The following is a 27,816-nucleotide window of genomic DNA, read 5'->3' on the forward strand; positions in this document are numbered from 1 at the left end:
TTATGCGAAGAATTCAGTGTCGCTTTCAGAATAAATATGCCAGGTTAAGAAGTTTTCTTACTTTTTTTATAAAACACCTTGTATATCAAAAATTTTTATTTCAAAAATAAATAAGTACTTGTATACTTACTCAAAAAACAATCTCACAATGTAGCATTTTCAATAACTTACTTCATTGTTAAATTAGTATGTAACAAAGCGTTATGGCCAATCTATTGAATAACTTTTCGGAAATACCAAAAAATAGGAATAGGAATATAGGAATTTGATTAGTTGGAAAAGTTTCGTGACCCTCACATATTCCAAATTTTACTAATTTGAATGTTTTTAATGAACTAACCAAAACGCGATACACGATATATTTTTTTGCACCAAATCCATAAGTTTAAAGCGTAAACATTGCGTTACCCAAATTTTAATTGGCAGTTATTCAAAACCGCAACAAGTGCAAATATTATTCAAATTTAAAGCATGCTTCTAAATAGTACGGAGTAATGCGTTCAGTAAGACCAAATTTAAGGGTCATCAATAGGCGTAGGTAGAAAATTAACTCATAAAACTATATAAATACTCTAATAGCGTATTTAACATGTTGCAGGAAAGAAAGGCTACAGGTAAAGTGGACCTTCCCAAAAAAAAACAAAGTGAAATCTTGATAATAATAAATTGTTTATTATTGCAACCTATCCGTTCATATTTTGCTACCTATTTACAGGCTTTATTATGGGTTATATCCAAAAGACGTAACTGCAAAAGCATTTATTAAATTTTAACACTTCCTGATACATAATTTAACAATGGCTAAGCTGGTACCCCCAGAAATACTAAATTTAAAATAAAATTTAGTTTAATTGTTTTCACTACCGATTGGTCACAAAAGAATTTATATAAATAATTGTTTAATTGCAACGACAAAAAACTTCGGTTTTGCTTAAATTGTTTTTATATTGTTAAGCTTCTGATATCATTAACGCGACCAAAATAAATCTTCTTAAAGTTACTTATCTTTTCCATTATCCTATACATTAAGATAAAAAAACAAAAGTTAACATCAAAGTCGAGGCTCATTTTTCAAAATGAGTGGTCCGTATCCTCGGTCGTTCCAATATCTTCCCGGCGCTCAATTCCGAAAAGAAATCGTAACCCCGCTGGATCGTGGTAACTTCGATGTTTTTGTACTTCATCACCTTTTCTTCAACGCGTTGGGCAAAGTACCGCAATATATCATATTTGTCATAAACAAATAACCTGCGAAATAAAACTTCATTTGTACGGGTCGTTCAATCACGTTGATCACCAACCGAAAATCTCTCTTAGATATGACGTATAATTCCGTAGATTCCACGGCAATATGGGTGTAAGAATGAGTTACGGCGGACGAAGCTGTCAACATCCCAATGAGACCGATTTCCTCTCCGTCCAGCAAATGGTCAAGTTCTATGCCGGTTCTGTTTAAAACGGCACACGTCCCAGTCGAAATAAAGTAAATGTCCTCTATAGGATCGCCATACTGCAAAAAAATGTTTATTACTTCAAAGTTTAACATGGCTGAACTACTCTTTCAAGAGAAATATAGAAAATTATCATAGAGAATTTCTTAAGATATTAGTAATATTGTGATTGAAAAAAATATCAGTAAAATTATACAATTTATTAAAAAAGTAGAGAGGAGCAATAGGTCATACTCATCAATAAATAAAAAAATAATAACCAATATTCATAAAAAGTATATATTTCTTACATTGTAAAGAAGGAATGTTGTAAAGCTTAAGGCAAAATATGTGAAATGCAATATCTAGCTATTTTTTACTGATTTTAAATTGTAGGTAGATCATTGTTTGAGATCTAAATTTAGATTTAAATATATACTATACAATATAAATAAATATATATTGTACCACGGTTATCTTTTACGCGAACTGATAAAGTAAGCTATATTGACTAATTTTTTATTGCATTTGATACTTCACTCAATACTAATTTAATTACCATGGGGAAAATTGCGATTTATTGTGAAAATCGTCCAGATAAAAAAAATTCAAATTCAATTTTTTTTATATATTTTATATTTTTACTTTGCAAGATGTTTCTTGAGTAACTTATGGGTATTACTATATATTACATTTTCCAAACCGGAATAATAACGTAGAAAATAAATAAAGTAGTAGTCTCTTATTGCAAAAAGTTGTTTGGGCAATGATTGGTTGTGCAACTTTCAGGGAAGAGAGGTAACTTCTGGATTCTCCTGAGTCGAACTTGCTAACGTTTTAATCAAGCTCTGACGAAGCTAACAGGATGATTGGCAAAACCTTAACAAGTTTGACTCAGCAAAAACCGACGCAGGAGGAATCCAGAAGTTTTGTAAAAAGCAGCCTGTGGAAATTTTTTTGAAAAATTAAGAGAGGTTTACGTTTGCACAAAAAAAGGTTTACTAAATATTTTAAACTGACATATCAAAGAGGTTCTGATAGGACTTTACCGCTACCTAGTTTTCAACAAGCAGATACTTTCTGAATACGGATATGGTACCTTGCAATACGTTATAGATATAGATAGAAAAATATTTATAGTTCGTTGCTTTTGGCGCCACGATACTTTCAAAAGATATGGACGTCTCAGGACGTCCATGGTATGTATTCCAATGGCGTTTTAAAAACGTACATGTTATATGGTTTGGAGTCGTAGAGCATTAAAATCGATCATATGGAACAATACAAAAACGGTTATCGATATCCTTTGCTTTATAAATAGCCGTGCGATTGGTATTCATATAGACATGTTTTAGCATTAACGAAATTTGATCAACTGAAAGCCAATAATTAATTAATAACTGGTCTTCATTATGACATTAGGCCACAGTACAACGAGAGTTCTTTCAACTCCAAATTCCCAATAGGTATGTAAGGTCTGTTTCAAAGTATATCGTAATGGCCTTTGATCAACTCACCCCAAAAAAGTGATTACGATGTTCATGTCTACTGTTGCTGGGTAAACCCAATAACCAATAATTTATTGATTTATTTATAGCTGAGAGTCAAGACAAAGGCGAGTAAATGTCGACCACGTGTCAGAGTGGCAGTGTTGAATAATCCTTGTACCGTGCGTTTTAAAAAAGCTTCTCGCCAGTATATATATATATATATATATATATATATATATATATATATATATATATATATATATATATATATATATATATATATATATATATATATATATATATATATATATATATATATATATATATATATAATTACAAACGTAAGTTGTTATTGCTGTATCAAAAAATTGTCACATTTTGTCACAAGAAATATCCAAATTTGTTCGGTTAAAAAAAAACTAAGAATTATTATGTGAAAATGGTGCAATTTAGCAATGAGGAAAAAGTAGACATGTTACTGGTGTTTGGAGAATGCAGATGCGATTGTAGAGAAGCAAAAAGAGTTTACGCACGGCGTTATCCGCATAGAAGAGTCCCCGATGCAACAACCTTTTCAAGTTTATGTAAAAACTTAAGAGAATATGGCAGCTTCATAAAACCTAAAAGAGATAGGAACAGGACGGCTACAAATGATGAAAATACTGCTGCCGTAGTTCAGCAGGTTGATAATAACCCCAAGATATCCCTATCAGAGATAAAAGAAAATACCGGTGTTACCATAAGTTCTTCGTGGAGAATTCTACATAGAAACTCTTTTCACCCGTACAAAAGTAAACTAATTCATAAACTAGAACCAGGCGATTATGCTAGAAGAATGTATTTCTTAGCGACATTGTCCGATTTGTATAACCAAGATGCAAATTTTCTCTCGAAAATTTTATGGAGCGACGAAAGTCGATTTCAAAATAATGGAATCGTTAATAGACACAACTGTCGTTTTTGGTCCGAAAACCATCCTCGTTGGATTACAGAAAGAGGTAACCAACGAATTTTTAGTATCAATGTTTGGTTAAATGGATTCCTTATTGGACCTTACCTTTACGAAGGAACTTTAAATGCAGATCGCTATTTAAGATTTCTTCAAACTACACTTCCGGAACTATTAGAAGAAGCGCCTCTTGACACTAGAATGAATATGTGGCTACAGCAGGATGGAGCGCCTGCACATAATGCCCAAATAGTAACGAGGTATTTGAACCGAGAATATCCCAATAGATGGTTTGGTACTAATGGACCGGTAAGGTGGCCGGCGAGGTCCCCGGACATTACACCACCAGATGATTTTCTTTGGGGCTACCTAAAAAACGTTATCTATGAAGAACCTATCGAAGAAATGGCTGATCTCATTAACAAAATTAGTGCAGCGTGTGCCGCTATCACAAGAAGGACTCTCCTACAAGTGACCCAAGCTCATCTGTTAAAAGTTTTTGATAGTTGTGTTCGAGCAGATGGACATAATTTTGACCAAAATTTTTGAAATGTCTTATTATGTAGTTAATTGCAATAATAATTTTGGTTATTAACTTGTAAGTATTTTACTGTTTTTTCATTTATTTATCATGTTATCAGAACTAAATCGATAAAAAATAATAAATAAAATCATACTAAAATAGTTGAAATCTATTGTTTGTAATTGCACTTAAAACAACTGCGATGACAATGGTTGCCATAGTAACTAACATTCATGGCATACTTGTAAAAATAAGCGTTAATCACATTTTTTATTAATCAAGAAATGTTTACTTTAAATCGGTATAACTTAGAAACGGGTAAAGTAAATAAGTTTGAGTAAATAACAAAAAAGTTTTTAAATAATATGTACTTTTGTATGCGCGTATTTCCAAAGTCTCTGCAATCGAATAATTTTTCGACGCGTCGCGACGCCCAGCTCTTTGCAGGCGTCGAATTTTTTTAACTTTAGGAAATATCTACTTGACCCCTCATTTTGACTACTTTTTACATAAATTAAATATTTCTTTTCGTTTTGAACTTATTGGCGTGCGGAGTTTTAAGTGAAAAAAAAAATATATATATATATATATATATATATATATATATATATATATATATATATATATATATATATATATATATATATATATATATATATATATATATATATATATATATATATATATATATATATATATATATATATATATATATATATATATATATATATATGATATCCCGGAGTATAGTGTCATCACATTTTTCCATCCGTGAATCAATACGTGAGAATATATATATATATATATATATATATATATATATATATATATATATATATATATATATATATATATATATATATTCTCACGTATTGATTCACGGATGGAAAAATGTGATGACACTATACTCCGGGATATCATCCGTTCGCTCGTTGAACTCCGACTGGAATCCTGCAAATCCTGCATCCGACTGGAATCCTGCAGACGTTTCGCCAAAATCTCACTTGGCATCTTCAATGCTCGCGCTCCGAAAACACTTCGAACACTGGGAGGTTATCGGCGGTGCGTGCGGTATTTATACTCTACGCCGGAGATGGTAACGGTGCTGCTTGTGCGTGGGGGGAGGTGGCTCCGCCCCCTGAATTGTAGCGTTGTTAATTTCGCCCGATCGTAGTTGCGATGTCCCCGTTGGCTGCTGCGCATCGCTCTGCTGTTTGATTATCGTTCTCCACGTGTTGGATAAATGCAGAGCGTCGTCTCTCGTATTGAGGTGTCCGGACTTTTCTATTTCGATGGCCTCTCGTATAATCCTAGTCCTAAAATCAGGAATATTAGCTATTTGTTTGCAAGTGCCGAAATCAATTTTATGGCCTGTCTGATGTTGGTGCTGAAACAAAGCAGATGTTGTTTGTTTGTTTCTTATGGCTAAACGATGTTCCTCGAGCCTGGCTGAAATTCTTCTGTTGGTCTGTCCCACATACGTCAGGCTGCACGATCCGCATGCTACACTCTATACTCCTTGGTTTTCCAGAGTAATTTTTTGTTTTGGGTTTCTTAGTATTGCTCCGATGGTATGGTCAGGTTTGTATGCCGTTGATATGTCGTGTTTCCGTAATATTTGGCCGATTTTGTCAGTAACCCCCTTGATGTATGGCAGGACAGCGATCGATCTTCGTTGGGTCTCGTCCTGCACTCTCTGCTGCGGCTGTTGTTGTTTACTGATTGCCTTGCTGATGGTACGCCTTTGGTATCCGTTTTGTCGAAGACAGGTACTAATTTTCTTCAGTTCTTTATCTCTGTTCCTCTCGTTTGTGAGCCTGAAGGACCGAGCAATTAATGTATTTGCCACTGCCTGTATCTGTGATGGGTGGTGATGAGATTTAGCGTTCAGATATCTATTAGTGTGTGTTGGTTTTCTATAGACAGTGTGTTCCAAGTGTCCATCTTCGGTCCTTGTGATGTGCACATCTAAAAAGGGCAGACTGTTATCCTCTTCAAGTTCTATTGTAAATTGAATCCTTGGGTGGATGGAATTCAGATGATCTAGGAATTTCAAAAGCTCCTCCTTGCCAAAAGGCCATACAACAAATACGTCATCAACGTATCTTGTCCATAGTTTTGGCTTCAGATTTGCCTTCTCTATTGCTTTCTTTTCGAAGTAAATCATGAAGAGGTTAGCAATCACAGGTGAGAGAGATGATCCCATTGCTGCTCCATCTATTTGTCGGTAAATTTTCCCGTTGTGCATAAAGTAAGCGTTTTTCAGGCAATGTCTTGACAGATCCATTATGTATGGCGGAAGATCTTCGTTTTCTTCTATAAGCAAGAGTGTCTCTTCTACTGGAATACTCGGGTAGAGGGATTTGACATCGAAACTTGCCATAATGTCGTCCTTGTCCATCCTGAGAGAACCTAAAATCTGAGTGAAATGTTCTGAGTTTTTAACATAGGAATCTGCCTTTTCCACTATAGGCTGAAGTGCACTGGCCAGATGTTTTTCCAGCTTGCATAATGGTGAGTTAAAGGCGCTTACGATTGGACGCAGAGGAACCCCGTCCTTATGGATCTCCCCCCACGCACAAGCAGCACCGTTACCATCTCCGGCGTAGAGTATAAATACCGCACGCACCGCCGATAACCTCCCAGTGTTCGAAGTGTTTTCGGAGCGCGAGCATTGAAGATGCCAAGTGAGATTTTGGCGAAACGTCTGCAGGATTCCAGTCGGATGCAGGATTTGCAGGATTCCAGTCGGATGCAGGATTCCAGTCGGAGTTCAACGAGCGAACGGATGATATCCCGGAGTATAGTGTCATCACATTTTTCCATCCGTGAATCAATACGTGAGAATATCATACACCTTTACGGGAAGGAGACCTTTACAGCCACCAAGTGTTATGAAAAACTAAGACAAAGGAGGGTTATTTCGCTGGGCAACTTGAATTTTCTTAAAAACTGCCGCAACCAGAACTTGCTGCCAACATTTACAAGGTTGTCTTATCATACACGCACCAGAAAGACACAAGCTATCCTGGACAAAGCTAGCAAGGCCCTACTCCAAGACCAGATCAGGCGGACCCGGTACGAAATTAGTGAGACTGAGCTACAACTTTTCAGACTCCACCTGAAACTGAGCAACAAGATCCATCAGTTGCTGTGGGACCGCATAGAATTATTAACATCATGGCGCACTGAGAAAGACAAGGACATCACGTCAAAAAAACTGTGGAAGAAATTAGAAATCCTTCAGTCAAATTCCAAAAAATCAGGACAAGTGCCAAATACAAACCGAAGCAATACAGTTCATAATATTTCAGCATACCATCTTTCCGATACAGAAGTCAGCGTACTGAATAAAGGATTTAACTATGCAATAGCTCCAAAAAGAGTACCCGTCGAAGAGATCGTTTCCAACGTCGAAGCAAGTCTTTCCACCATAGACGAACAAGATGTGGAGTTAATTAGGCAAGATGTCGCCAGAGTCTTAAGACAGTCAAAACCACCGCAGCCAAACTTAAGCAGAGAAGAAATGCAAGCCTTAAGGAATCTAAACAAAAACGAAAACATTCTAATAATGCCAGCAGACAAAGGAAATGCCACTGTCGTCATGAATACGTCGGATTATAATGCAAAATTGGAGGATATTTTGAACGACCCAATATACAAACTAGTCACCAGAGATCCCACGACATATTTGGAAAAAACAACTAAGTCCAAAATTCTCGATTCATCAATAAACGAGGATACAAAGAAGAAACTTATTCCGAGGGAAAAATCGAGTCGTTGCCCAAAATTCTACGGGCTCCCAAAGATCCATAAGGACGGGGTTCCCCTGCGTCCAATCGTAAGCGCCTTTAACTCACCATTATGCAAGCTGGAAAAACATCTGGCCAGTGCACTTCAGCCTATAGTGGAAAAGGCAGATTCCTATGTTAAAAACTCAGAACATTTCACTCAGATTTTAGGTTCTCTCAGGATGGACAAGGACGACATTATGGCAAGTTTCGATGTCAAATCCCTCTACCCGAGTATTCCAGTAGAAGAGGCACTCTTGCTTATAGAAGAAAACGAAGATCTTCCGCCATACATAATGGATCTGTCAAGACATTGCCTGAAAAACGCTTACTTTATGCACAACGGGAAAATTTACCGACAAATAGATGGAGCAGCAATGGGATCATCTCTCTCACCTGTGATTGCTAACCTCTTCATGATTTACTTCGAAAAGAAAGCAATAGAGAAGGCAAATCTGAAGCCAAAACTATGGACAAGATACGTTGATGACGAATTTGTTGTATGGCCTTTTGGCAAGGAGGAGCTTTTGAAATTCCTAGATCATCTGAATTCCATCCATCCAAGGATTCAATTTACAATAGAACTTGAAGAGGATAACAGTCTGCCCTTTTTAGATGTGCACATCACAAGGACCGAAGATGGACACTTGGAACACACTGTCTATAGAAAACCAACACACACTAATAGATATCTGAACGCTAAATCTCATCACCACCCATCACAGATACAGGCAGTGGCAAATACATTAATTGCTCGGTCCTTCAGGCTCACAAACGAGAGGAACAGAGATAAAGAACTGAAGAAAATTAGTACCTGTCTTCGACAAAACGGATACCAAAAGCGTACCATCAGCAAGGCAATCAGTAAACAACAACAGCCGCAGCAGAGAGTGCAGGACGAGACCCAACGAAGATCGATCGCTGTCCTGCCATACATCAAGGGGGTTACTGACAAAATCGGCCGAATATTACAGAAACACGACATATCAACGGCATACAAACCTGACCATACCATCGGAGCAATACTAAGAAACCCAAAACAAAAAATTACTCTGGAAAACCAAGGAGTATAGAGTGTAGCATGCGGATCGTGCAGCCTGACGTATGTGGGACAGACCAACAGAAGAATTTCAGCCAGGCTCGAGGAACATCGTTTAGCCATAAGAAACAAACAAACAACATCTGCTTTGTTTCAGCACCAACATCAGACAGGCCATAAAATTTATTTCGGCACTTGCAAACAAATAGCTAATATTCCTGATTTTAGGACTAGGATTATACGAGAGGCCATCGAAATAGAAAAGTCCGGACACCTCAATACGAGAGACGACGCTCTGCATTTATCCAACACGTGGTGATTCCAGTCGGATGCAGGATTCCAGTCGGAGTTCAACGAGCGAACGGATGATATCCCGGAGTATAGTGTCATCATATATATATATATATATATATATATATATATATATATATATATATATATATATATATATATATATATATATATATATATATATATATATATATATATATATATATATATATATATATATATATATATATATATATATATATATATATATATATATAGTGTTGGATATTGTCAGTGTAATACAAATATAAATTATAAAAAAATTATGTTAGTATAATTAATTAATAAAAATTAATAATATGGACAATAACAAACAACGGATACTAATAAAAGGTATCACAAGAAAGAAAATTCTTAATATCGTAATAGGTGAGGTGTAGCAATTTGTTTTTAGGACTGCATTTGAATTTTCTTTGTGTAGCTATCTCCTTAAGTTCAGTTCGATAGGCAATTTATTATAAATTTTTACGGTCTATTTGATGTAAGCGACAGTCTATCGACAGGTATTTGTATGTTAATATTCGGTCTTAAAGGATATACTTTAAGACAGACCGTATTATAAGAGGTATATCATGTCCAGAAATATTGTGTTTTTACCACCGACCTAGTGATTAACGCTGCTTAATTTTGATTACTCCAAAACCGTAGCCCCTTATAGAACACCCTGCCGAGCAGACCTGTACCTGTAACCGGACTGTCCTAGCAAAAACTAACAAGCGGTATATAAGTATGTTTTCAATCTTTTTCGACGAGCAATTCTTGAAATATGTACATAAAAAAATTCATACAAAGTAACAATTTATTCGTTCTATTTCATTACATTCCTACATAGTATTAATATACAAAATATAATAATAAAGTATTGGTCACTTAAACAATCGTCACTACCGCTACTGTCGTCAATGATCAACTCCGCCACTACTCGTTCTCGTTAAATATTTTCTTCTTTTATTATTCGTTTTTCACCTCTTGCTGAATTACGTTAATGGTACTATCACTAAATTTTGGTGCAGTGTTATTTCCTCTGATATGCGCGTTCAACTCTGACCAAATCATCTCAATCAGGTTAAATATGATACGAGGGTAATCTCAAGATTTCATGCCCTTTTTGTTGTGCTATCGAACCGCGATTATATTCGATTATAGACTTAAAAGAGACTGTTGTATCGACGCGGAAAGTAAATCCTACCTTGCTTGTTTAATCGCAACTGACTAAGTGCCGTTGTCGTTCCTTTTTGTCGATTGTCTCTTCAAAAAAAGAAACGCGCACAGCGTCGCAAAAAAATAGCCTGGCTGAACCAGGCTAGAGGTTAGGCAAATTTATAATAATAAAAAAAAAACTAATTGATACTCACAATTTACCCGAAAAATATTCCTCTACCAAAATAAGATCGAACATACCGCCGACCTTAAAATCACCATCTTTTAAATTTATTCTAAATAAGGTAAAGGACATAGTTTGGATATGAGCCTTTGCAAAAAACCGTTTCTAGTTCTAACTGTCGCTACTCGGCAAATACCGTCAGTTCCAGGATGAACCTGTGTTACTCGGGCAAGTAACCATCGAAGGGGCGTATTTAATTCGTCTTTTATGACTACCATATCTCCTATGTTTAATAAGGGGTATTTTTTTGTCCATTTCGAACGCTGCTGAAGCGTGTTCAAATAATCGTGATGCCACCGCTTCCAGAATTCGCTATGCAATCGTTGCACCAATTCCCAACGTTGTAAAGTATTAATATTAGCGTTCGTATAATCCTTAGAAGGTAAAGAAGTAAGAGGCTCCAGAGTTAAAAAATGCCCTGGAGTCAAAGCGCTTATGTCATTAGGGTCACTACTCAAAGGGTGTAAAGATCTTGAGTTTAAAACAGATTCGATGCAACATAGCGTTGTATACATTTCCCCGAAAGTTAATTTGTTTAGCCCTATTGACCGAACCAGGTGATACTTCATGCTACGCACACTAGCTTCCCATAGCCCTCCGAAATTAGGTGCTGATGGTGGATTAAAGTACCATTTGATTTTTTCCGTCTCAACGGCGTTTTTCATGTGCTCCACCAGTTGTGTATTGGCATAAAATTGGTACCACAATCGGAGCGGATAATATTACAACGTCCTCTACGTGCGATAAAGCGCTTTAAAGCAACAAAGAAAGCGTCAGTACACAAACTGGAAACCAGTTCTAAATGTATGGCCTTAAAGGCAAAACAAACAAAAATACAAACATGCCTTCTGGGCCTTTATCCCTCTGCCCTTTAAAGGCGTTACCGAAAAGGGACCTGCAAAGTCCACCCCTACTTCCTGAAATGGCTTGGCCTGTGATACACGCCCTGCCGGTAAATCGCTCATGTATGGTACAACAGGCTTGGGATCCACTCGAAAGCATCTTAAACAACGAGACAAACACCTACGAATAGCATTTTTCGCTGACAGTATCCAGAACTGTTGTAGATTCAAAAAATGCAATGTTTGCAAACCCGGATGCAAATATTTCTTATGTAAATAAAATATTATCAGTTCCGTAAGACGATGTTTTTGATTGAGTAACAATGGAAATCTCCTGTCGTGTGGGAAAGATTTGGAATTTATCAAGCGACCACCGACCCTCAAGAAACCTTGATTATCCATAAATGGATTCAATTTTCTTAAAACCTTATCTACGCTTTTGTTTTTTTTTTCTAGCTTATATATAGCATCAGAGAAAACCTCACGTTGTACTTGCCAAACACGACACAAAAGTGCATTGTTTATATCTTCTTCGCAAAGAGCCGCTGAACAAGCGGCAACCGGATTTTGGCGTTTTGTACGAATATTATTGCAAAATTTTACACAATATGCAATGATCCTTAAAATTTTTTCCAATGAAGAATATCTATTAAACACACCGTACGGGTCCGATATGGAAATTAACGTCGTCATGGATTTGCTCTTCTCTTCTAAGCATTCAGAGGGAATTTCGGCCGATAAATCGCAAGGCCAATGATCAGAAGAGTAACGAAGAAACCGAGGCCCATGAATCCAAGTTGCGTGTTTTAAGAATTGTGAAGGAATAAGTCCTCTACTGGCACAATCTGCGGGGTTATCGTTAGTAGGAATATAACGTCAACTATCAGGAGAAATCTTACCTTCGATATGACTTATTCGATTACTAACGAATGTTTGCCATCTATGAGCAGAGGATTTAATCCACGCCAGAGTTACTTTTGAATCTGACCACGCGAAAATTTTTTTAATTATAATTTTATTCAGAGCATCACGAAAAAACTCTACTAAATTTGACAACAAAACAGCAGCACATAGTTCCGAACGGGGCAAGGTTATTCTCTTCAGAGGTGCGACTTTCGATTTTCCAGCAACGAAATAAATTTTATGCTCGCCATTTACAAAAACCCGAAGGAAGACCACACACCCATATCCGCTTTGGCTAGCATCGCAAAATCCATGCATTCAGCTTGAAACATGCATGTGCCTAGGAATTTTTAGAGAAGATAACAGATCCAACTCACACTGAAATTTTCTCCATTTCGCGGTAATTACGGGTTCCTGGTTCCAATCAAGGCCCAAGCTCCATAGCTGTTGAATTAAACATTTAGCGTACAACGTTAGGGGGCAATCATGCCCAAAGGATCAAAAATTCTAGCCAAATTTGACAAAATCCCTCTTTTGGTACACTCGGTACTCGAAATATTACCAATTTTAAAAGTAAAACTATCAAAAGCTGGTTGCCACTGCAACCCAAGAAGTTTGAGGCATAGCGGTTCGACTGTATCAAAGAGGGGTGTCCGATAAAACCTCAGCACAATTAGTAGCCCACTTTCGTAACTCAAAACCACCTCTCTTTAGAAGTTCTGAGAGCTCAAATTTTATACGTTTACCAACTTCCAGATCGTGGAAAGCTGTCAGAATATCGTCAACGTAAATATCAGACAACAGGATATCCGATGCAAGTGGAAATGATCGCCGTTCATCTATAGCTAATTGCTTAATGATCCTATTGGCCAAATAGGGTGAACTACTAACTCCAAAAACCAAAGTATCCAATCTATACTCTTGTACCGGCTTTTCACGGTTAAATCTCCATAAAATATGTTGAAACCTTTTATCCTCATCGCGAACCCGTATTTGCAAAAACATCTTCTTAATGTCTGCTATCAAAACAAATTTATGCAAACGAAATTTAAGCAAAACGTTAGAAATATCGGAATGAAGTTTTGGACCAGCATAAAGTGTAGAATTCAATGAGACCCCATTGGAGGATTTCATTGACGAAGCGAACACCACGCGGAGCTTGGTTGACATGGATTCTTCCCGTATGACACAATGATGAGGAATGTAGTACCGACCAGGCTCATCGGTCCGACTAACGATCGACATATAACCAGCCTCGAGATATTCCCTCATAAAATTTCTATACAAGTCGAGCAAAGCTGGGTTATGATATAATCTATTTTCCAAAGAATAAAGTCTGCGTAAAGCTAAATTTTTCGATTCACCAAAAATTGGGTTCTTTAATCGAAAAGGCAAAGCGACAACGTATCGACTAGAAGAATCTTTAAAATGGGTTTTCTTGTATAGGTTTTCACAAAATTCAGTTCCTGGCGATACCGTTTTGATATTAGGTACGCTTTCGACCTCCCATAACCGCTTAATATTATTATTTAGCGACTCCAAAATTTTTGTACAATACGTCGGTAAAGAAGCGACATTAGTTTTGTTCGAAATCATCTTAAGAACGATACAAATCACCTGATGTTAAAACAAACGCTTCTACTTATTCGAAAATACCCCGCAGCATCAATGCTTAATCAAATTTAAAACGGCCCATTTACGTTTTAAATAAATATTTCAAGTTTTTACAAATATTCGTTACGGTCCATCTTAGGCAAGACCAACTTAATGCAGAATAAACATCTGTTGGGATAGGTTTTACCAAGGTCCTGCGGTCTGCGGTTAAGGTACTGTAAAATACTTAAAACGTCAAAGCAATAAATGCACTATATTTTTGGTCGTACAATAACTTACCCAACTAACCAAAACTAACCATACCTACCTTAACGATAGTGTCATTCGTCAAGAAAACCATCTGCCTCGATTTGGAAATCAACGCTCCGACAATACTCCGCGGAAAAATTTTGAATAATTCAACTTTGGCTATCATTTTCCTCGCGCCGAACAATAAAAATTCGTGTCTTAAGTACGTCGATAAGGCGGATAGTATGGCGTGCTCGTTGAAATAATGATACTGATATTTATATTGGTAGTATCTGAAGTGACGAAAATTGGGCATATAATGAGATCACTGAAAACGCTAATACTCAATTAAACGGGCCCGTAACTCTCTCGGAAGATTTTTCTGCCTCATGAACATATTCAACTGCATCAAGTAGTCCTCGTATTTGCTTTCGGAAATTGAAACGACCGTAAGTATCCTCAGCAAAGTGGCTATCACGTATAAAGTCCAGATTCTTCCGGTGACCATCACTACGATCAGTGCTATTTTCTCGCACAGGATTTCATTTATTGGAACGTAACCATCCCCTAACAAAGTATAGTGTATTTCAATATATTTAGTTTCTGAAGCTGTAGTAAAAGTAAAGTCTGTTCATAGATATAAGAAAGTGACTAACTGAGACGAATTAAGGAAAGACCCGGGCAAGCTGTAAGAATGAAATATGGCCGAACAGGTCCATACTTTGCTTAGAATTTAACTAATTATTTGGGGTTTTGATAGGATTGGTACTAATCAATATTTATTTATTTATGTATTTATTTATGTTTAAATCTAAAATAAAATTACCAATTATTTTTATTACCTGCTTAAATTACTTAAAATTATTCACATAATGTATCATTATCGCTATCATCGCCTGTTCTAATTATTATTTGTTCTATATTATTTGCAATATGGATATACGATTGTTCTGCTTTTTCTATATGTTTAACAGAATTTGCCCAACTTTGTGAAGGGATATAAAACTTCGGTTTCTAAAAGTAGCTAATGGACCCTTTCTAAATATTTTTGTTTTCCCAAACCCATTTGTTAATTCTAGTTCCGGATTTTTTTATTATTGAATGCATATTACAGATTGATCTTCTTCATCGTACGTTAACACCAAACACTCAAACTGAGACTACTTTGTACGTAAGCACTGGAAATATTTCGAGAATGCAAACGAGGAGCTCTTCCTATCTTGTTAATGTTCCGTGACTATAAGTGTAAGGTGTTTCAAATTTTTCTATTGTCTGAATCAACGGAACCTGTCAACAAAACTATATGTATATGTACTAACCCGAGCCAAAGAAATGAATTTGCACCATACTGAAACAATCCACATATGCCACCATTAAGTCTGTAGGCGGATGTAGACCAGCTCTGACAATCCACAAATCATCGGAACTTAATTTCTCGACTTCGTAGACGGCATGGGGCAAAAAATAAAACGCGCACGTAAAAAAATGTAGCAACACCAAAGTAATTATTGTCAATTTCATGCAGATTAACGCGTGATCGTGAATCTGAAAATAATTCAAATTCTACAGCTACAAAGTAAAAATGAAGGACAGGGGGACTTTTCTTTCACTTTTGCAATTATTTAAAGTCTAGTTTTGTTTTTGTGTAGTTTCAACTAAATATTCATTTCATTAAATTGCAGAGCTAAAATGCTATCCCTACTTTTATAGTAGTTCAAATTTACGATCTAGGTGGAATACCAGTCGTTATTGGTTGCCTCAAATTTGACATAAACACACATAATAGATAATATTTAAAAATTAGCAGCAAAAAAGTGTATTTGGCTTGATCTTACTTTGTTTCAGGGTGTAAAAGCGGATATTACAGCCCTAGTATCTTCAAAGCACGTCCATAAGTAAAAAAAATAAACAAATGTCCTTTCGAAGCCAGATTCTAATAATTCGTTTTTGAACCATCCAATAACAGTATCATTATTTGGACTCGTGCCTAGACAGTACTGAAACTGAATTTTCGGGGTGAAAAAGGCACTTCAGGTTTTATCGGTGTAGGATTTGGGTTCCATTTTAGCACCATTCTTGGAGCCGCCCAAGCCAGTTCTTAGTTTTCAGTTTTTACTTTATTGCTATGGGTTTTGTCTTCTGTTTATGTAACTTGCATAGAGTTGAACGAAGGTTTCATGAGCTTATTTTTGAATCTTAGATCTACATCATATTTTTGTTTTCCTTTAAGGTTTTAGGCTAGGTTTATTTGATTAAAATAGAAACCTGACCTAAACCCTTAAAAAACAGGATGAGGTATGGACGTAAGGATCGAACGAATCCATTATAGATACTTAAAACTTGAAATTGATGAACTAATTTCGAATTTTTTGCCACATCCAAATTTATCTCAAGGTTGATCGGAGGTCATAAAATAGTTCAAATGATTGAATAAACTACGCAAATAGTTACAAATAAAACTAATTCACAGAATACAGATTACATTGCCTTTAACCTCTTTGCATTCTTAAAATGGCCAAACCCATTTAGAAGGAGCCGGCTACACAGCCAAATGGTGAACAGTCATCAGTGTTCCCCATAAAGCTGCTACTGCTGAGAGGCTTTTCTCTGATGAAACCGACATCAACAACATGTCGAGAAACGACTTTCAAGATGTGCGTGCGCGAATTATTTCAAACCCTCTTTCAGATTGCTGCGTTCAATAATAGTTGCTGTTAATAAAACGAATAACAAAAATAGTGCAAAATACAGGTTACGGTGTCAAATTTAAGGGTATGTACGACAGTGTCAAATCCACCTGACTTCAATCAATTTTACAGTTATTTGCGGCTCTTACATTATCTAATAATATATGGCTGTTCTGAATCTTTGTAATATATTGTTATTACTTATGTTGTTGTTTAAGTGTCTTTGTCTCAGTGACTCATAGTTTCAAACAACAAACAAAAATAGTGCAAAATACAGGTTACGGTGTCAAATTTAAGGGTATGTACGACAGTGTCAAATCCACCTGACTTCAATCAATTTTACAGTTATTTGCGGCTCTTACATTATCTAATAATATATGGCTGTTCTGAATCTTTGTAATATATTGTTATTACTTATGTTGTTGTTTAAGTGTCTTTGTCTCAGTGACTCATAGTTTCCAGCCATTTGTAATATCTAAAGATGGTTTGCTAAAACACTTGGAATTGTGGTGAATATTTGCTGCTGTGGTGGTTACAGTTAACAATTAAATTTCATCATAAACGAAAAATTGCCTACCCCACAGTCTTTAAAGAATCTTTGCGTATAGTCCAGTAACGTTTTCAATCTAGCGTATGCTGCAAGATTAACCAGATACATCCATCGAACGTAGACAGTTCCAAAAGGAAATATTACGGTTAGAAGGTCAAATACGAAGTATGTAAAGAGATACCTAAAAACAACGAAAGATTAAGTGTGTTATTTCTTATAAATCATCTACTCTATAAACACTATGATCCACCAAAATTTGGTCTGTTCTTAATCCGAGTGCTTACCGTCTTACAATTTTCCCGTGATTAAATTCAATGGTATTCGTGTTCGACACTTTGTATGCTGCAAAAAATTCGGTAACGACCCAAAGCAATTCAAGAGGAAATATTATTCCATTTTCGAGATAAGAACCAAAAATCTACAAAATAACAATGGTTTTATGAAATATTTTATGGAGCTTAAATATAATAATACATGATCAGTGTATTTACTTACATCCACGAAGAAGTAGTGAGCACGAAAGATGTCTCCAAAACTTGCGTTTAGAGGAGAACTTACAATTTCGAATGTCCACAAAATTATAAATAATAGTTCTCTCAGCATTTGAACATCACTGTAAGGATGGATGACGTAGTAAAACGGGCTTTTAATGTGCCGCTTTTGTTCGGCCATGATCTGAGAATTATTTCTATAGTTTCTAAAAGGAAATAATCGTTCTGTTATGTCATCCTCTGTAAAGACCGACAGATGCTCAAAAAATACAGAACATATCTACTCCTTACCTTGTGCTAATTGCTGCTTTTGGATTGACGGTGATTAATTTTCTAAGAAACCTTAAGAATTTTTTGTAAAACGGAGCATTTGGGGGTAATTTTTCAAACCCAGTTCTGATCGTTCTAAGTTCGCATAAGTGAACGCCGGATTTCATTGCAGCAATTCACAAAAAAAAACGTCGAGCATCGAATATCTGACGTTTATGACAAATTTTATCTCCCTGACAAGCTGTTTCAACTTCAAGCGTATTTAGTTGCGTAGCGCCCATATGTATTGTTTTGACGGGAAAAAATTATCCTAAAGGTCGTACCCTTTAATATTGACAACACAACAACATTAAAAAATTGTCATTTATTACAGCCCAAGTAGCAAAATCAGTTTTATGAAACTTCTATGAAATGCAATATAATAATAACGCCCTTTACAGATCTAATACAGTTATAAAATTATAATTATAATATTCTTATCTGACGTTTAAGTATTTTATAAGATGTCTTGCAGATTACACAGTCCATATATGTGCTTTATGATCATTATAATTATATTTATTAACCATCCTATACAGCGATTTAAAGCTACTTCAAGAATAGATTTAAGTAATACACATTACAGAATATCTACACTTTTTAAGTTACTTTCTATTGTGGCGAAATCCACAATGAAAACATCGAATAAAAATTACATAATATATAATTAAATATGTATTTAATAAATCATAATTAAATAATATGTATATGAATAATAGAAATATGTAATTTTAGAACTTTTACAAAAAAAATTTCCGTACCTAAAAATTTTCCTGCCCAGCAGAATTCTCTGATAAAATATATAGATTGTATTAAAAAATAGAACCAGAGAAAAGTCTCTCCCTGACACCGACAAACGCCCAACCCCATAGATCAATATGGCGTTAGTTAATAGTTGTTAAATTATTATTTGTCAAAAAAATCATTACACGATGTTTTATTTAAACTGTATGAAACTCAATATTTTGTAGAGTGGTTTATATGCACACTATAACACAATTTTTCAAAGAAACAAAGGACCGAAATTTTATTCATTTTATACCTCAATTTTGAATTTGAATTTGAGGTAAATATTATATAAGGCACTAAAAGCAAACATTTGATAAAGACACGGTGTTGTCGAAACAACATGTAATAGTCTAATGGCATTTGACGCACAAGTTTATTTGACACGAGTGGAGCGAATTTTTAATAAACGAGTGAGTTAAAAAGTTTACCGAACGTGTTGAATAGAATACTTTTTCTACGACCGTTAGTTTTTGGGGACATTTTCGCAAAACAACACGAATACATTCAGTGACATGATCGTCAGAATTTACACACGTCAAAATTCAAAGCGTGGGAAATACCTCCGAAAACGGGTAAAATCCCGGAAATGTCCGAAGTGGCTCGGATAAGTGGGAAACAAAACTGTCGTGGTAAAGTGGCGCTTCCCGCACGCTACATCGGTGTGTATTTAGGTATTTTACAGACGGGAGTAGAAAAAAATATATAATTTGGTGAAAATCTGAACTTTTAGTTCTGATTTATTTTGATAAATGGATTTTCATCAAGTAAAAGCCACCTCAGTTCAAAGCACACACTTGTTTTTTACAACTTATGAAGTGACACATTTAACCAAATATAGGGTGATTCAGGGTGGATGGAAGTTTCAGATTAAACGACGTAGCAGCGATGCCATTTTGCCGTTTCTTCGAAAAAGTAGCATCAACTTTGATATTTTAAATGAGCCACTGTATATGATTGAATTTAGCGTTCCGCCATCAGCTTCTGGTTATATTTGTACGTTACTTCCGAATATCTATTGTAAAGGTTTTTGTTGTGCAAAACATAACTTCAATTAATATTTATTACAGTTATATATTTCAAATTGCGGAGAACTGACTATAGCTATAGTTTGCAATATATAATTATGCAATAGTTTTTTTATGAAGTTATAGTTTATGAACCCTATATTCTTATGTTCCTCACATATCTAAAGATTAAGTACTCTGAAATATAAAAAAAGGTTTCTATAAAAATTACCATATTTGCCTTATCAATTCCATTGAACGTTTGCAAAATTGTTTCGGACAAGAAACACGCCACGGGTGACTTTTGTGCAGACTAGGCTATCCAAAATTCGAAAATACCCGATATAAATCACAGATTTTTTTCCTGTAAACTTTACCATCCGATATCTGAAAAAGTAAAACGTTTAGGACATAACACGATTTGTATAGGGCCATAAAACAGTTTTCAAATTTTTTTTTACTTGAATTCAAACTAAGCAAATTTCTTTTACAGACAAGACAAGAAACTTTAAGGCCCTGTTGTACAGTGGCAGTTCAAGCACAGTTCAAGGTTAAACCCAGTATAAATATGCAAGTCCAGTGTACAAAGTCAGTTCAAAGCTAAATTCGGTTCACTATTTACTAGCACGGACATCTGCAATCGACAAGAACAGAATGGAAGTAACGTAAGTATGACAAGTAACTTTAACGCACGCTTATACAGTTGTAGTTCAAGCACAGTTCAAGGTTAAAATCATTTTAAATATGCAAGTCCAGTTGTTCAAAGTCAGTTCAAAGCTATACTTGATTCGCTATTCATTATTTTGTGACGTCCAATTGGACTCCGCTTAAACCAAATTCTACGATCTATATGACATAATATAACCTTAACATTATTCAGTATTTTACTATTTCACAATGTCCTGTGATTTTACCTAAATTAAGAAATCAACTCTGGATCCCCAATTTTTTGTCTTAAATTATTAAAGTACCCCAGTAATGGCTCAAGAGTTCCGAGAAAATATCTGGAATTAACACATGGCGAACACTTTGTTGAAGCAGTAGAAGTGGTTTCTGTGGTGAGCATTAGACATGGCGGTTTAATCTCCGTTCGACAGAATCCCTTGCAATCGCCCTCAAAAATTCTGAAATTGGTTTCCAGTATGTGGATTTAGTGTTTTTAGTGTTCAGTGAATGTTTTAAAGTTATAATCGTAGTCGGCCCTGTCGTTTTTTCCTGTTTCTCGCTGGTATGGTGGCCGGATGGCCCGGATGGTACGTGGTTGTAGCGGTTGGATGCCGGTTTTTTTGGTATCGGTCAAAATCCTTTTTTGCTAGCTGAGTAAGTATTTGTTATATTTTTTCTTTTTACGTGTTGGTGAACAAAAGCGAAAATTCACGACGGAAGTCGGCAATGGGCGATTGATCATAGCAATCCTGCCCAACTGAAATTGGGATACGCATATTAAATTGAAATGAAGCATTAGAAGTATCAAGAAGGTAGCATTGCACGCGGCGGTTTAACCTCCGTTCGCTCCCGACAGAAACCCTTGTATTCGTCCTCAAAAGTTTGATATCAGTTTTCACTGTGTGGACTTAGTGTTTTTAGTGTTCAGTGCATGTTTTAAAGTTATAATTGTCGTCGGCCCCCTCGTTTTTCCCTGTTCACGCCGGTATGGAGGCCGGATGGACCCGGATGGTCCGGGGTGGAAGCGGGGGGAAGCCGATTTTTTTGGTATCGGTCAAAATCGTTTTTTGCTAGCTGAGCAAATTATTGGTTATTTTTCTTCTTTCTACATGGTGGTCATTGACCAGAAGCGAAAATCCTCGACGGAAGTCGGCAATGGGCGAATGATCCTAGCAGTCGAGCACAAAAGAAATAGATATTGACTATTTTTTTACTATGGAAAGATGATAATTTCATTGAAAATTTCGACTTTCTAAACTGTTCCATTTGTTATAAAGCATAAACATTGGTTGAAGAGCAATTCCGAGACTGTTAAGGTTTTTTTCTTTTTCTCTTTCGAATTCTACTAATTTTAAAATCCTGTGGCATTCGAACCCTTTTTGATGTGAAACGTGAAAAAAAAGAAGAAGTAGTATTCTATGGTGTGCAATTAATTTTAATATATGTTTATTTGTTTTTGTTGTATGTTAATTTTACAAAAAGAAATCTTATTTTGGGTGTAAAGAAGGCGCGGTAAAAATAGTAACCTCCAGATGGACGAATCACGTTTCTGTAGACTATGTTTAACCACATCCTCAATATTGTATTCCTTATTAGATAATAATGGTTCAGAAATGCTTGAAAATCTAACAGGAATTAAAGTAATTATAGTAAAATATTTTGTTTCTCTTTTCACTTGCTTTCTAAAAACTCTACTTTTAGATCTGTTTAGATACCTATTCCACATATTCCTGTGTAAAATGTTGGTTAAATTTAAGATTAGCTCATCACATTCAACAAAACTTTCTTGAATCTGAGAAGAAACTTCATGAAATGACTCCCGAAATAATATTGGATAAAGAAAGTGATGTAGTTCTAAATGATGGCAATGAGACTAATGAGGCTACTGAAGGAACCCATGCTCCTATTATACAATCTATTAAGTCAGAGTTAGAAGAAGATTCAGCTGAATTTATAATTATTGAAAGCGATAATAGTCAGTTTAATGCGTTTTGCAATTGCTTAATATGTGGAGTAAGTATGGAAGATGACCATGAGTATTATTCCCACATAAAAGAACACTATAATGAAGAACAGACATGTGAAGATTGTGGGGCCACTTTGGGTGATATAACTTCTTACAGAGACCATATCCTCTCAAAACATACAGTATTGAGTTCAAAAACATGGAAATGTAGCATATGCCAGCTTTCCTTCCAATACAAACCTTTGTATAATGTTCACCTAAGGTCTGCTCATGGTGAACTATTGAAAACCAAACAAAATCAGAAAGCAACAGGAGCTGGAATAAAAGACCAGCTCAAATGTCTTGAATGCAATAAAGTTTTTTTGAAGCGTAGTGCTTACTCTGCTCATGTTAAGGGCAAGTGACAATTTATTTTTTCTGTTAATTTGCTTAATATTTTTTAAACATGAACAATCTCAGTGGTATTTTTTTTTAGGTCATACAAGAGTAAAATGTCCAATCTGCAGTGCAGAAATTACTAGGTTAGTTACCTTTTGGCCTTAAGTGAGTAGTAGCTGTTGTAAATTCAATTATTGCCATTGACATGGGTGCTTAAAAACATTTTCATGTGTTTTTAGATATAACATTAGTAAACATGTGATGTTGCACAATTCTGGTCCCTCTGTCTGTCACCTTTGTGGTGTAGAATTAAAAAACATTGAGAGTCTCAGAGGTCACCTGTATTATACACATTCTAAGAAAAGATTTTCTTGTGAACAGTGTGGAAGAGTTTTTTCTAAGGCATACAATTACAAGATCCACATCAAAAAAGAACACACAGGTATATTATATATATTAATCATCAAATTCCATTTCATGAATTATTAAACCCAATTTAGGTGAAAAGGGATTTACTTGTGATACATGTGGAAAAGGCTTTTTTACTCAGTACACTTTAAATAAGCATGTAAAAATGACTCATCTAAAGTTACGCCCGCACATTTGCAAATATTGCAAGAAAGGATTCTCCAGTCGCTTTGCTCTAAGAACTCATGAGAGGCAACACACAAACGAAGCTCCATACATTTGCGATGTGTGTGGCGAGGGCTTCCGGCAAAAAGTGTCGATGAGAGCCCATAGAAAATCAAAACACAACATCATAGAATTGAAAAAAGTTAAATGCCCAACTTGTGCCAAAATGTTTATAAATGATGTGGCCCTTAGAAGCCATGTAATGAAAAGGCATTGAGTATATATTTAGTTATCCTTTTGAAATGTAATTGGAAGTGTTGTGCTAGATTGTAATAAATTATTTTATATTATTTTACAATTTTAACAATTTATATGTTATTAAAGAGAAATATCACCCTTTGATGGTAAGAATTTGGTTTAATGAAGTTATAAAGGAGACAAGTTAAATTAACAGAACAAAGATTTCTTTTAAGCACTGGAAATTTCGTAAATATCTATGAAGTGCCATAAAAATGAAGAAAAAAATTTTTATAACCACAAATTATCCAAATAGAAAACATAATTTTCTATATCGATCGTAGGCTGCGAAAGTTACTTTTTTTTATATTATTACACTCGTAAATATAGGTTCGCGTTTTATTTCTAAAGATACAAATAATAATAAAAAAAAACATTTTATCTCAAAACAAAGGCAAAGGGCACGAGAGGGTACAAAAAAATTATAAACCTAAAGCTTTTGAGGATTAGCGTGCCCTCAAACACGTAGTGACAAAAATAGTCCTGATTATAGAATTTTATGTTAATGAGGAAACGATGTAATAGCAGATACAACATATCAAACCTGTAAAATATAAAAAGTGACCGTGACAAGCTAGTTCTCTTTTCTAAGAAGAAACAATATCTCTGACCCTAACCTAATATCTACTTACATTATATTTTCTATAAATGTTTTTACAAAAAAGTTGATTTTGTATGTTGCTCCAAAAATGGCGTGTTTTAAAAGAAATAGGTTAATAGTTTTTTTAATTGCACTTGTACTACAAAATGGTTTTTGTGTTAGGATTTACACAAAATCTGATTTAAATAAATTAAAGTAAGCAACTGACCCGGATTTTGATTCTTAATCTCCATTAATATCGGTAAATATTAGGCGTATTAAATAATTTTATTTTACTAGAAATGAAGTTCAACAAATGTTTTATCATGCTTATGATAGTTACCTGAAATATGCGTTTCCATATGATGAATTAAGACCTATTAGTTGTGATGGTACAGACACCTATGGGAGGTAAACAATCCCATGATTTTCTACTAAAATTCCCATTGTTCTTATTTTGTAGTTATTCCCTTACACTAATTGATGCTCTTGACACATTGGCAATTATGGGAAACTATACTGAATTCCAAAGGGTGGTCGACATATTATCAATGAAACAAGACTTTGACAGTAATATAAATGTTTCTGTGTTCGAAACAAACATTAGAATAATTGGTGGACTTCTCAGTGCACATCTTTTGTCATATAAGTAGGTATATGATGATGAGGACTGGATCTTTTTACTTTGTTGTAATATAATGTTGTCGTAAAGAGCAGGTGTAAAATTAGAGCCCGGGTGGCCTTGCAATGGGCCATTGTTAAGACTTGCAGAAGATGTCGCCAAAAGACTATTACCTGCCTTTGATACTAAGACAGGTATGCCTTATGGTACTGTAAATTTGCGAAAGGGAGTACCCAAAGGAGAGACACCTGTTACTTGTACAGCTGGTATAGGCACTTTCATTGTAGAATTTGGCACTTTGAGCAGATTGACTGGTGATCCATTATATGAGGAAGTAAATACAAAAAATTTTTTTGATTAATTATAGAATATAGATTGATACTCTATAGGTAGCCATGAATGCATTGTATTCTCTTTTTGAACATCGATCAGCTCTTGGGTTATTTGGAAATCATATTGATACTGACACGGGACATTGGACTGCTCAGGATGCAGGGATTGGGTCTGGCGTTGATTCCTATTTTGAGTACTTGGTTAAAGGGTCCATATTACTGCAAAGGTAGGTCTCTATACTGGGTGTTTTAACACAAATGCGAAAAAATTAAGGAAGTGATTCTTTAGTTAAAATATGTGGTGTGATATTGTTTTGTAGTGTCTTTATGACATTTAATATTTTGTTCTATCTAATTTTGTGTTCCAGAAAAAAAAATAAAAACATTATTTTTCCGCTATATTTGTAGCGCAAGGATTGGCTTTTCATCTTGCGTTTATATAACAAACTACCCTTTATTTTTAAGAAGGCATCGCCCACTTAAGTTTTTCATATTTCTTTTGAAAGGATAGGTATGGTTTTTATCATATTTCTTGATTTAATAAGGAAGCCAAAATAATTTTTTGCTATTAAAAATTTTAAAAAGGAAACGAATGAATATATGTTCTGCTTCAGAAATACATATTCACTTATTAAAACTTGAAAAGTCAATAATCAGTGTTTTGACTAATTTTTAAGGCCAGAACTGATGGCAATGTTTCTTGAGGCGAGGCAAGCATTTGACAAATACCTAAAAAAGGACGATTGGTACATGTGGGTCTCAATGACCAAAGGGCATGTAACATTACCAGTGTTTCAATCACTAGAATCTTTTTGGCCTGGATTACTGAGTCTTATTGGTATGCCACGCTTTTTTTATCTAAATATATGGAATTTAAATTTAACTAATGAATTGAAAATTGGGTATATATCCAAACAAAATCATTACATGACTTATTATTTCATTTTTTGAAGGTGATACTTCAAATGCAATGGGTACACTTCACAATTACCATCAAGTATGGCACCAGTATGGCTTCATCCCAGAATTCTATTACATTACCCAAACGGAAGCTGGTACAGGAAAAGAAAGCTATCCTCTCAGGCCCGAACTCATTGAGTCTATCATGTACTTGTATAGATCCACTGGAGATCCATTTTTGTTGCAAGCTGGAGAAGATATCCTTAGAAGTATTCAACATAGTGCAAAGACTCCTTGTGGATTCGCCACAGTTAGTCTAAAAGGTGAAAGTATAACTTAGTATTCAAAAATATTTATTTTAGATCAAAGATGTAAGGGACCATCGCAAAGAAGACAGGATGGAGTCTTTTTTTCTCTCAGAAACAACAAAGTACCTTTATCTGTTATTTGATACAGACAACTTTATCCATAATCAGGGTCAGCATGGCACTCTTATCAATACACCGAATGGAGAATGTGTTGTAGATGCAGGGGGTTATATTTTCAACACAGAAGCGCACCCAATAGATCCTAGTGCTTTGCATTGTTGTCACAATATCCCATCATACAATCTTTACAATTTCAAAGAACTTGACAGTAAAAAGTACCTTTTTAGAGGCATTCCGATCAGTAAAGCTCAAGAGAAAAGTGAAAGTTCAAGAAAGTCAACGAATTATTCTGAGCCTTCAGAACAAACTGTTGGATTAAATGTAACTACCTTAATCACTAGTGTTGAAGTTTCAGAAAATACGTCCTCAGTTATGGAAGGAGCAGCTAAAAATATGTCAAACAGATTGGACTTGTTAATTGCATACAATGAAATGTTTGATCCTCAGCTGATGCTGGAGAAATTCAGAATGCAAGATAAAATTCATAAGAATACAAGTTGGGAGATGAATTATGAATTGTTAAGCTGCACAGCGCAAAATTTCCTCCATAAATTGAGTATTATGGGAGAGTTTTTCCAGTAATTGTGTTCTCATAGCATTAAAGTATAAATTTTATATTGTGTTTTATTTCCCTGAACTAGTTAATTAAACAAAAAGATATATTTTTAATTTTGCATTTTTCAGACAGAAACTATTCTTTTTTTTTGTAACGTTCCACGGA

General features: G+C 35.1%; 3 protein-coding genes across 5 annotated transcripts; 2 read left to right on the forward strand and 1 right to left on the reverse strand.

Moving 5' to 3' along the window:
- Nucleotides 1-767: 767 nt before the first annotated feature.
- Nucleotides 768-21,408, reverse strand: LOC132704404 (potassium/sodium hyperpolarization-activated cyclic nucleotide-gated channel 2-like). 3 transcript variants are annotated; one of them, XM_060674386.1, is made up of 11 exons: nucleotides 21,268-21,396; nucleotides 20,586-20,740; nucleotides 18,543-18,845; nucleotides 18,256-18,457; nucleotides 18,045-18,178; nucleotides 17,788-17,941; nucleotides 15,843-16,068; nucleotides 14,868-15,090; nucleotides 14,603-14,816; nucleotides 1,302-1,510; nucleotides 768-1,248 (listed from the first exon to the last, which is right to left on the reverse strand). In XM_060674386.1, exons 3-11 carry the CDS (start codon nucleotides 18,686-18,688, stop codon nucleotides 1,065-1,067), a joined length of 1,692 nt encoding a protein of 563 aa, XP_060530369.1. In that variant the 5' UTR covers nucleotides 18,689-18,845; nucleotides 20,586-20,740; nucleotides 21,268-21,396; the 3' UTR covers nucleotides 768-1,064. The 3 variants fall into 3 exon arrangements, with proteins under 3 accessions (XP_060530369.1, XP_060530370.1, XP_060530371.1); XM_060674387.1 differs by having other exon boundaries at nucleotides 18,543-18,831; nucleotides 20,586-21,408; XM_060674388.1 differs by lacking the exon at nucleotides 18,543-18,845 and having other exon boundaries at nucleotides 20,586-21,408.
- Nucleotides 21,409-21,721: 313 nt separating this feature from the next.
- Nucleotides 21,722-24,360, forward strand: LOC132704406 (gastrula zinc finger protein XlCGF28.1-like). Its single transcript, XM_060674390.1, has 5 exons — nucleotides 21,722-22,659; nucleotides 22,721-23,381; nucleotides 23,461-23,506; nucleotides 23,603-23,805; nucleotides 23,864-24,360. The coding sequence occupies exons 1-5, from the start codon at nucleotides 22,552-22,554 to the stop codon at nucleotides 24,211-24,213; spliced, it is 1,368 nt and encodes a 455-aa protein (XP_060530373.1). The 5' UTR covers nucleotides 21,722-22,551; the 3' UTR covers nucleotides 24,214-24,360.
- A 389-nt stretch (nucleotides 24,361-24,749) lies between these two features.
- Nucleotides 24,750-27,686, forward strand: LOC132704403 (ER degradation-enhancing alpha-mannosidase-like protein 2). The gene is made up of 8 exons (XM_060674385.1): nucleotides 24,750-25,029; nucleotides 25,114-25,224; nucleotides 25,277-25,462; nucleotides 25,526-25,769; nucleotides 25,825-25,994; nucleotides 26,445-26,605; nucleotides 26,721-26,977; nucleotides 27,030-27,686. The coding sequence occupies exons 1-8, from the start codon at nucleotides 24,923-24,925 to the stop codon at nucleotides 27,675-27,677; spliced, it is 1,884 nt and encodes a 627-aa protein (XP_060530368.1). The 5' UTR covers nucleotides 24,750-24,922; the 3' UTR covers nucleotides 27,678-27,686.
- Nucleotides 27,687-27,816: the final 130 nt, after the last annotated feature.

Source organism: Cylas formicarius, unplaced genomic scaffold (genome assembly GCF_029955315.1).
Source record: "Cylas formicarius isolate icCylForm1 unplaced genomic scaffold, icCylForm1.1 PGA_scaffold_7__23_contigs__length_41026272, whole genome shotgun sequence".
Classification (NCBI taxonomy): Eukaryota; Metazoa; Arthropoda; class Insecta; order Coleoptera; family Brentidae; genus Cylas; species Cylas formicarius.

Coding starts and splice junctions, on each gene's coding strand:
- LOC132704404 (XM_060674387.1), bottom strand. CDS start 18,688: ATGAAATCCGGCGTTCACTTATGCGAACTTAGAACGATCAGAACTGGG. Junction 18,458..18,542: donor AAAGCAGCAATTAGCACAAG/GTAAGGAGTAGA, acceptor ATTTCCTTTTAG/AAACTATAGAAATAATTCTC. Junction 17,942..18,044: donor CACGGGAAAATTGTAAGACG/GTAAGCACTCGG, acceptor CGTTGTTTTTAG/GTATCTCTTTACATACTTCG.
- LOC132704406 (XM_060674390.1), top strand. CDS start 22,552: ATGGACGAATCACGTTTCTGTAGACTATGTTTAACCACATCCTCAATA. Junction 22,660..22,720: donor AAAATCTAACAGGAATTAAA/GTAATTATAGTA, acceptor CTCTACTTTTAG/ATCTGTTTAGATACCTATTC. Junction 23,507..23,602: donor TGCAGTGCAGAAATTACTAG/GTTAGTTACCTT, acceptor ATGTGTTTTTAG/ATATAACATTAGTAAACATG.
- LOC132704403 (XM_060674385.1), top strand. CDS start 24,923: ATGGCGTGTTTTAAAAGAAATAGGTTAATAGTTTTTTTAATTGCACTT. Junction 25,463..25,525: donor GCACATCTTTTGTCATATAA/GTAGGTATATGA, acceptor GTTGTCGTAAAG/AGCAGGTGTAAAATTAGAGC. Junction 25,995..26,444: donor GGGTCCATATTACTGCAAAG/GTAGGTCTCTAT, acceptor CTAATTTTTAAG/GCCAGAACTGATGGCAATGT.